Source organism: Macrobrachium rosenbergii, chromosome 49 (assembly GCF_040412425.1).
Source record: "Macrobrachium rosenbergii isolate ZJJX-2024 chromosome 49, ASM4041242v1, whole genome shotgun sequence".
NCBI classification, from domain to species: Eukaryota; Metazoa; Arthropoda; class Malacostraca; order Decapoda; family Palaemonidae; genus Macrobrachium; species Macrobrachium rosenbergii.
This window is the reverse complement of record NC_089789.1, coordinates 15,315,908-15,325,965: the sequence shown is the minus strand read 5'-3', so window position 1 is coordinate 15,325,965 and position 10,058 is coordinate 15,315,908. Positions and strand designations below refer to the sequence as shown.

Genomic DNA, 10,058 nt, shown 5'->3' with positions numbered 1-10,058 from the left:
TGTCACCACACTTGGGATGTTCCAAGCGGGTTCAGTGTCGGTGACCAAAACAGCTGTGACGCCAGTTTACGTACCCAAACTAATTGAAGCTGATTATATTTTACTCCTTTTGCTATGTAGGATCGATCACCCCACATAAAGACCTCAAACAAAATCAACTTGCGCAAATACCTCAAAACTTCAGGGCCCCTCTCGAGGCGGGCCCAATGGCGCTCTCTGGCAAGCATCTGCGCGTTGCTGCCGGCGTGTGGGACCCTTGGGTGCTAATGGAACACGACCTTGAGGGTCGCCTGGTGAAGTCGACTGGGATCTTCATCAACTTCATGGACATGTTCGCTCAGAAACTCAATTTTACGTAAGTGCGGACGAGGGAGGAAGGGCTGACACTAGTTGTAGGTAAAGGAGGAATGGTTGACACTCGCTATAGACAAAGGAGAAGGGCTAACACTTGCTGTGGACGAAGGAGGAAGTGCTGACACTCTGTATGCAAAGGAGGAATAGCTGACACTTGCTAGGGACAAAGGAGGATGGGCTGATACTTATTCTGGACAATGGAGGGAAGGCTGACACTTGTTCTGGACGATGGGGGAAAGGCTGACACTTTCTATTGATGAAGGAAGAAGGGTAGACTTGCAGGTAACTTGCAAATCTGGGGATCAATCTCAGGTTTCTCCCTGATAAGGCGATATTTCTGACAACTGAGCCACAAATATTCTCCATTGCTATTTTGTTCAAATGCACCTCCCAATTATTACAGCAAAATCATTTAGTAATCACTGTCCATGTTCTCTTCAGACTTTCTAATAATAATAATAATAATAATGATAACAATAAAGTAAAAACGGGTTCTGGTATCACTGTTGCTATTCTGTCCAAATTTGTTCCAGATATTCTATAGCAGAAGCAGCAGACGGAGAGTGGGGCCGAATATTGCCTAATGGATCAACGACTGGAATGATAGGCCTATGCCAAAGGAGGGTAAGGGGGTCCTATCATAGGCCTACAAATGGACATTACTGTAATATTAGTTTCAATAATTCCTGGCAATATCCCTGTATCATGTATCAGGCTATGTAAGTATGTATGTATGTATATATATATATATATATATATATATATATATATATATATATATATATATATATATATGTGTGTGTGTGTGTGTGTGTGTGTATATATATATATGTATATGTATATATAATGCAGCAAAAGTAATTTTTCCCAAACAGGAAGTCGACATGGCACTAGGTCCATTCAGCATAACATATCTGAGGAGCCTGATAATTGATTTTTCCATTCCTGTCTACATTGACAACGAAGGTATATTCCTCCCTAGGCCTACACTTGAACGAGACCTTACTGGTTTTGCTAAGCCTTTTTCCTGGCAGGTAATAGGCCTTCAGAGATGAAGGCTTTTCACCATGTGTTTAGCGATAAGCTTGTATGTATGTAGATTTATAAACAAAACAGTTTGGGTCAATTTAGACAAAGAAAAAAAGGGTCATCTAAACACTGTGTGTCAATGTTTTAAGTGAAGGCTATTCTCATAAACTGATACGTCTTAGTAATTACAAAAGGGAAGTTGAGATACTTTCATGCAAATACATAAATATAATAACACTTATAAGTGTCAACAGTGTTTTAACACCCTTGTGCATTTTGTCCTGATTACCTGCCCACTCCATTCTTCTACCCTACTCCAGGTATGGATAGCTTTGTCTGTGGCAGTTCTTGGAAGCATGGTACTAGGAGTCGCCATGAGAAGGTTTGTTCACCAGTGGGGGCCAGTCAGGTTGGAGCATGGTCTCCAGGAGTTCCATGGAAAGACTTGGCCGCTGCTGACTTTTGAACCCATTTGGCTGATCAGGTTGCTTCTACTTGAAGGTTAGAAAGGATGGAGGGAAAGAGATGCAAATGTTGTTTATTAATTCCAGTAGAGTAGCAACATCAACCATAAACTAAGAGAGACGAATTATGCTAATTTTAATTACATTTATGGATTCCAGTAATGTAAAAGACATCATTGCTTTCTTAACTTTTGAGGTTCTCCTTGGCTTCTGTTGGAAGCTCTGAAGGAGGCCCCTCAGTCAAACTTTGAGTTCCCTAGGTAAGCGCAGAGAGAGGCCCATTCAGTAGAACAGTGGGCCTCCAGGTTCCACTGGGAACCCCAAAGCTCCCAATATTAAGTATGATTGACTCTAGTATTGATAGAAAACACAAAACCTAGCTTCTGTTTTCTGTGATTATGCAAAAGCAGTGGATCCATTCAACAATCCAGCCTTAGGTAATTGTAGATTCATTTCACTGTAAGAAAGAAGTTGGTTCCCATTACAGCCTTAATATATAGGAGGTGAAAGAACAACTAGCAGAAGGGACCAACCACTTCATGAGGTCTCAGAAAATTAAGGGTCCTTGCTCTGGGGCTCCCCACTGATTTCAAGGGGAATCTTAGGGTTTGGAGAGAATTTGTATATTATGTCTTCAGACTCTGAAGAGGCTTTCACACTTCCTTTATCACCAATGACAATTTTACCAATAAAAAACTAGTGATCTTTAGCAATCAAACAGTAAACAGTCATATGGAGTTTAGATGTTCGTTAAAGCTAGATAAGATAACCATATAAATCTGTCATAGCTGCAGAACTCCCACCCATGATGCTGACTGGTCAACTGTTTATGGGAACGTGGATGTTAGCAACCTTGATTCTAAGTTCAGCTTACCAAGGCGTTCTGACCTCTCTTCTCGCAATACCGAAGGTTGAAATTCCTGTAGATTCTCTGCAGGATTTGGTTAACTACGGCAAGATCCCTTGGGCTAACGAACGTGGAACCTCACTTCATCAGTTTTTTGGGGTAAGATGATTCTTAGTCGTGTCTTGAAAAAGAAACTGTGAAGTGTGCACCAAATTTTGTTGATCAGGGAGAATGGTACTCGTAACACGACAGGCTTACTTAGCACAGTCACAAAGAGATGGTAAGGGGGGTACAAGAGTGATTTAACACCCGCCTTTTGATGGATGGAAGGAAATGGGAAAGAGGGAAAACATAAGTAGTAAGAGAGTTTCAACCCTTAGCAATAGAGAGAAACAGACTTATATGTATTTATATATACAAATTTTACCATTAACAGTTGAAACCAAGGGTAATATACTGCTTTTCATTGCATTCCAGGACGCTAAATCAGGGATTTACAAGGTAATAAACGATAAGGCCTTCCTCATCACAGCTTCTTACGATGAACGCCACCGGATGAAGGTTGAGAAGTTCGCCATATTGTGTGATTTCTTCTCCATGAAGAAGGTAGGATTCTATTGTTCTTTTAATGAGACGACCGAGACCTCAAAACTGGAAAAGAGTGCAGTCCAGTGAGGAAAAATATTGCATTGACTGAGTTCTCATTGAAAGTGGCGCCATACCTTAACTGTTCAGAAAATAGAAGATTTAAATATTCCGGAAACGCAGAATACTGTGGAGATTTAAAATTCCAGCAGTCAATAGCATTTAGGATTAATTGAACAAAGTTCACACAGTATCCACGTAACAGTTTGAGGGATTGCGAAGAATGGGATGAACACTGAAATCGAGAGACTGGAGGCAATGCTCAGACATTGATCTCCTCAGAATACTGACGAGGGGATGGTTGTTTTTAGATTAAGCTGGCCTTATGTCAGGATATCCCCTTGCCTCGAGGGCACCTGTAAGTTCGATATGGTGTGAAAATGTACAAGACACCTGGTGTGGATCCCTAGATCATCCAAATTAACAAGAGTTGAGTACTGAGAAGAGTAACGTTTCCCCCGTTTGGTCTAGTAGTTCATTTCAGAGGCCAATGGGAGGGGCAATCGAATGTCTCCAACCAGGCCTGACAGCAAATGGATATGAAAAAGGTGGAGCCTAATTTGTCAGGGGAAACGATAGACATACCTGATGGTTGTGTCCACAGAGAAGGACACTGTGTACTCGTATATTTCTGATAGCGACCTTACCTCTTTAATGGCTCCTTCATAATCATGTTTATAAATGTAATGTAATAGACTGCATCTGCCAAATGATTAAATAATGATTTGATAATGTCCTTTTTGTCGATGAAGACCTGAAGATACGTTATACTCTTTGTACTGATTACTCTTATCTTGACAGATTCAGTGTTTGTTTTGTTTTCCTTCAGATCATGAGCGACGACTACAGTGAAACCGGCCAGTGCAACTATTACATTGCAAAGGAGCCCATCGTGGTATCAAGTTATGCCTTTGCTTTCCCTAAAAATAGTTCAATCATACCACACTTCAATAAACTGTGAGTAAATGGAAATACCAAATTTTACTATTTTCGAACATCAGTTTCTTTCTTTCTTTTTTAAACTGTTGTGTATAATTGCACACTTCCTGTCACCCTTTGCTACCGTTTTCTACGCATAACCTTTCCACAATATTACCTAGCCCTAGCTCACGCAATGTTTATTTCCTGTTGTGGAACGATAAATATAATGCATCCTTAAATGAAGCAAGAATGCCAGTATTTTTTGGAAGACTATTTTCTCTTTTCCTGCCGTTCAAGAGTTACGATGCTGAAGGAAGGCGGCATAATAAACAGATACAGTCAGGAATTCACGTCAAATGCTACGGCGTGCATGGTGAAGCCCGGGAAGGAGGAAGGGGTTTCTACACTGGTGCTCTCGCTGGGTGATTTCGGCGGAGTCTTCCTGCTCTGTCTAGGAGGTATGGCAAGAGTGCATTCCATTGTAAATATATATATATATATATATATATATATATATATATATATATATATATATATATATATATATATATATACTATATATATATATATATATATATATATATATATATATATATATATATATATATATATATATATATATATATATATATATATATAGAGCAGACAAATATAGATCAGTAAATGGACTGGACCAACGTTTAATAGCGATTATTATTATTATTATTATTATTATTATTATTATTATTATTATTATTATTATTATTATTATTATTATTATTATTATTATTATTTTAGGACTGGTATTTAGTGCCATCGTCCTGCTGGGAGAACTGGCTACACTCAAGGCAAACATCAGAGGCTTCTGAGTTCAATGATCAACAATTACATCACTGCTGCTACGACTGCAAATACAGTAACAGTGCTCAAGTTAATGTATCGCTCGTGCCTGCCACAAATTTTTGGTATTTGTTCGCTTAGTTTTACTTTATTTTACTGTCAGTAATTCAAATAAATGTTTCTCCTTGCATTTTTATATGTGTACCTGGTTGTTTGCCTTTAAATGTGCTCGTATCTTTGAATCTATAAAACATGTACGTACATGCATATATGAAATATATATATATATATATATATATATATATATATATATATATATATATATATATATATATATATATATATATATATATATATATAATAAAGCCACAGGAAAAGTAAAAGGCTTTCGTGTCCTTTCAACACATTTTCATGAAAGAACACGAAAGCGCTTGGTACTCCTTTTATTTTTCCTGTGGCCTTGGCTAAATTTATTGTCACGCTATTTAGTGACATAAAAGCACATTATATATATATATATATATATATATATATATATATATATATATATATATATATATATATGCATATATATGTGTGTATAAATTGTTCTAATTTATTAAACTGTTAAAGGGCGATCATATCCTTAGTGCCCCAGAACATTCTCCATGATGGCCAATGTAAACAAACACCAGCCGTCATGATTCGTTGATGGTTAAGTGTTGTTTAATTGAATGGAAAGCTCAACAAGTCATCAGAGTTTGATTAACAGTAACGTATGTATGCATTGTCAATGTTAATCTTTAAGGGAACAGACTAGTGGATAACTGATTATTTTGTTTATTCATGTATCAGTGAACACACGACATAGTCACAGGGAATATTATCTGTGATGCTGATATTAAATGGACGTCGGTAAAAGCTGAGGAAGACTTCGAGAGGTGAGCAAACACGAGGTGGGATGCAGCAAAGGCAGAAAGAGAAACGATCCTTGATTCCGTTTTCAGCGTCTGATCACAAATCGAGAAGAAGAAGAAGGTAAACAGGATGTGTGTTTGTTCTTCGCGAAGTCTGGTGAGACAGAGTGAGAGAGAGAAAGAACGGGAGGAAGGATCAGTAAGGAGAACTTGTGAAATGCTGATCTTCTTCCCTTTCGACAATTTAATGAGGCTTTTGGTGTTTGCTGGTTTCCATAAATTTTCCCATTTACTGAGATTGAGTTCATAAAGAGCGACGATATTGCAGAAAATAGAATCAAGAACCGATAATTTAATTTTAATTGATATTAGTTATAAAATCTGGGGTCTAATTATAGCATACTCCCTTTACGTTCCGCTCCAGGTAAAATATAAACAACGTTAGTGCCAGATAACCATTATCTCATTACAGTTTATTTCAAAATATTAGTCCAAAATGTACTTCGGTGGGTGGAATAGGTGATTAACAGCTAGTGTATGCCAATTAAGGTTTATGGAAAGTTCAGGGTAGATAGAGGCATAATATGAACATTATTTGGACGCGAAAAAGCTCTATTATTTTATAATAATATAGGCCAATGCCATTAAAACCAAACTTTAACATTGGTATTTCTCTGGTCAATTTTCTTGAAGAGTACTTGAGATCATGAACAACTTAAAACATTTTCTTGTTACAAAATGAGAAATTATGCAACAATTCCTCTAGCATAGGGATGTTATCCAAGATAACTGTTTTACATGACGTGTTGGTATTCCGTTCATTTCAGAAGACACACCCTTATATATCAGAATGCTTAAGCAGCTACGGACCTGGTCAGTACTTGGATAGGTGACCTTTCAACAGACAACAGAAGTTTATATATATATATATATATATATATATATATATATATATATATATATATATATATATATATATATATATATATATATATATATATATATGCATATATACAATATATATGTATATGCATATATATATATATATATATATATATATATATATATATATATATATATATATATATATATATATATATATATATATATATATATATATATATATATATATATATCCCTCACCTAGGCACAGCGCTTCTAGGCAGAAAGCAATTCGTTGTACAGTAGTAGGTCAGACTTCTGTGAATGACATACCATCTTGTGGTATGAGGCAAAATAGTAAGTAAATTGTTGAGGTGGGTACTAATTCTTTTTATATGAATCTTAAATGATATAAGTTATGACTTGCTGAATAAATCATTTTGTACGGGAGCTGTAAACGAAGCAATGAACTTTTGATTTACATTTTGATTAAGCAGTACAGGCCTAGAATAGAATTATATTATATTATTTAATAAATTTATTACGCCCAAAGACGTCAAACAAAGTTACATATTAGCAGTTACTTACAGTATATCAGAAATCAACAGAAAAAAAATTACAGCATTGAATTATCAGTTACAAAAATAACATATATGAGATCGTATTCCATTATCACAACAACTGCAACAGACAGTTTAGCAGCCACCAAAGTGTGGATGACGAGTCAAAATTAAGTCTAGGTGGTCATCTTTGAGTAAATATTGGCAGGTTTGAAGTAAATTTTGTCCTTGAGGTAACAGATTCCTGACAGTGGGGCAATGAAGGCAGTAGTGTTCAAGGTTATTGGCATTAGCAAGGTTACACAGTTTACATGAGGTGTAGTGTGGTATATCTAGTGTCTGTCCAACCTGCCACACAGGACGATATCCCAACCTTATCCTGGCACTTACGACATTATGCCTACGCACCATGAGTCCACGTCGCCGGTACTTGTGACGGCTCTGCAGAAAGTTATCATGATGTTGTATGGAAACACTAGTGCCCTCTCTGCATCCCTACGCTGTACTGTACAGGCAAAAGCTGCTGAATATATTCTATGTTTAAGGCAGCGAAGTGAGGGCTCAACATTTCTGTCATCAAGTTCAAGTGTGCAGGCAGCTTTAGCAAGACTGTCCACCATGTCATTCCCAGCAAGCCCAATATGGGAGGGCATCCACATGAAGGACAAGACGAGCGAGGCATTGTAAGCAGCAGCGAGCTGACACAATATGTCTCGCACAACACGGCCACAGCTGGGCCTAGAAGATGTCAGTGCCTGGAGTGCAGATTTGGAGTCACAGATCACCAATCCATTCACATTTCTTCTAACAAGTAGGGTTACTGCATCCCATATACCTTGAAGTTCGCAATAAGTGGAACTGGATGAGTTTGGCAACCTGCGACCATGCCACCCACCCTCAGGAGATTCTAAAGTGGGGAGAACATAGCACATGCTGCACTTCCATCTGCCTGTACTGAGCCGTCCACGTAGATGTGGTGTCCTGCAGGAACTGAAATTGACACTTTGGCTATTGTTTCCAAAACCAACTGCTTCTGTAGACTGGGATGGGCATCTTTAGAGGTTGGTGTGAAAGTGACAGCAGGAATAGGAACCCGCCATGGTGGCAAATCTTGGATGACTGCTTGCTCAGGTACACCGATATCAAGGTGTCGAAGATTTTCACATACTGCCCCTAACCAGGTTATGGCCCCCTGGCCGGAGTTGAGGTCTTGGTGCATCTTCGTCAAGTGATGCTCTGAGTACAGCAGAGAAGTTTGGAGTAAATTGTGAGAGTGTAGACATTTAACAGAAAACAAAGTTACATTGGCATAAATTCTCTCTATTAATGGAGGTAACATGAGTTCGGTCTGCATGTTGACTATCCGAGTGGAAGGAGGGCATCCTAGGATAAACCTCATTACTCTATTTTGGAACTGTTCTAGAGGTTGTAACGCCTGTCTGGGTAATTGAATTAAAGCAGGAGATAAATAGTCAACAACTGACCTTAGGAAGAGGATATAGAGGGTTCTAGCCACGGGGATAGATATACCTGTGGCCCTGGTGGCAAGCCACTTGATGGGAGTGAAGCGAGGCTCCAGTCGATCGAGAAGGTTTTTCACCATGGGGTGGATTCGTTGGCGTGCAGGTATAGCAGGGGTGATCCTGACTGGTGCACCTAGATATGTATACTGTGTGCAGTGAGGTATAATATTCCCACCCATAATGAACACTGGCAGGTCTCGAGATTCCGGGCAGAGAAGATTCTGCTTTTTCTGGGGAGAGTATGAGGCCACAGGAGGTACAGGACCTGTAGAATTCTTGAAGGACACGGTGAAGGTCTTGAGGGTAGTGGAGTGGATGCAGACATCATCAGCATAGCAGGTTACAGTGGTTCCAGGGATAGCAGGGAGGAGAGACAGTACACGGTGCATAAGAATATTAAAAAGAAAAGGGCTCAATACACCGCCCTGAGGTGTGCCAAGCTCAAAGTTTTCATAGGAGCTACACGCACCCTTAAAGAAAACACGTGATTTTCTGTTACTGAGATAACCGTTTATCCACTTCAGAAGGTTTCCTCTGACACCAAATTCGACAAGCTGATCAAGAATTATATCCCTGTTGGCTATATCAAAAGCACTTTTAAGGTCAAGGAAGGCAACTACACTGTTGGGGGACAATCGGGAGTAGAGTTCAGCTAAACAGTGATGAGTACTCCTCTGTGGAAGAAAGCCATACAAATGGGGAGAGAGTTTTCCTTGTAACCGGTGCATTAGCCTGGTTAGTAATATACGCTCAAATACTTTACTAAAACATGAGGTGAGGGAGATAGGCCGGTATTTATCAGTTCCAGGCTTTGGGTAGAATAGAATTATGAGGTTGAGAAAATATATATGAAAATGATACCCTGACCTTTTCATGAGACGTAAGCCTTTGCCTGTTATTGTGGAGGGATGATATGCTGGAGGTCGGCTTTTCAGTTCATTATAAATCATAAGGTTGCATAGTCTTTTTTTTTTTTAAAGAGAAAGAATTAATAACAAGAGATAAACTTGAACAAAAGAGAGGAAGACTCTCTTTTCTTCATCGCTTTCTCAAAATAGTGTTTTGACTTTCAGTTTCAAAGAAATCGATTCTCTCTCTCTCTCTCTCTCTCTCTCTCT

At 38.5% G+C, this 10,058-nt stretch overlaps 1 protein-coding gene across 1 annotated transcript; it reads left to right on the top strand.

Annotated features, from left to right (window-relative positions):
* The first annotated feature begins 206 nt into the window (after positions 1-206).
* Positions 207-8,104, top strand: LOC136832340 (probable glutamate receptor). The gene is made up of 9 exons (XM_067093251.1): positions 207-355; positions 888-978; positions 1,230-1,388; positions 1,704-1,884; positions 2,636-2,853; positions 3,172-3,300; positions 4,169-4,296; positions 4,558-4,723; positions 7,754-8,104. Exons 1-9 carry the CDS (start codon positions 207-209, stop codon positions 8,102-8,104), a joined length of 1,572 nt encoding a protein of 523 aa, XP_066949352.1.
* The last annotated feature ends 1,954 nt before the right edge of the window (positions 8,105-10,058 follow it).

Coding starts and splice junctions, on each gene's coding strand:
- LOC136832340 (XM_067093251.1), top strand. CDS start 207: ATGGCGCTCTCTGGCAAGCATCTGCGCGTTGCTGCCGGCGTGTGGGAC. Junction 1,389..1,703: donor CTAAGCCTTTTTCCTGGCAG/GTAATAGGCCTT, acceptor ACCCTACTCCAG/GTATGGATAGCTTTGTCTGT. Junction 4,297..4,557: donor ATACCACACTTCAATAAACT/GTGAGTAAATGG, acceptor CTGCCGTTCAAG/AGTTACGATGCTGAAGGAAG.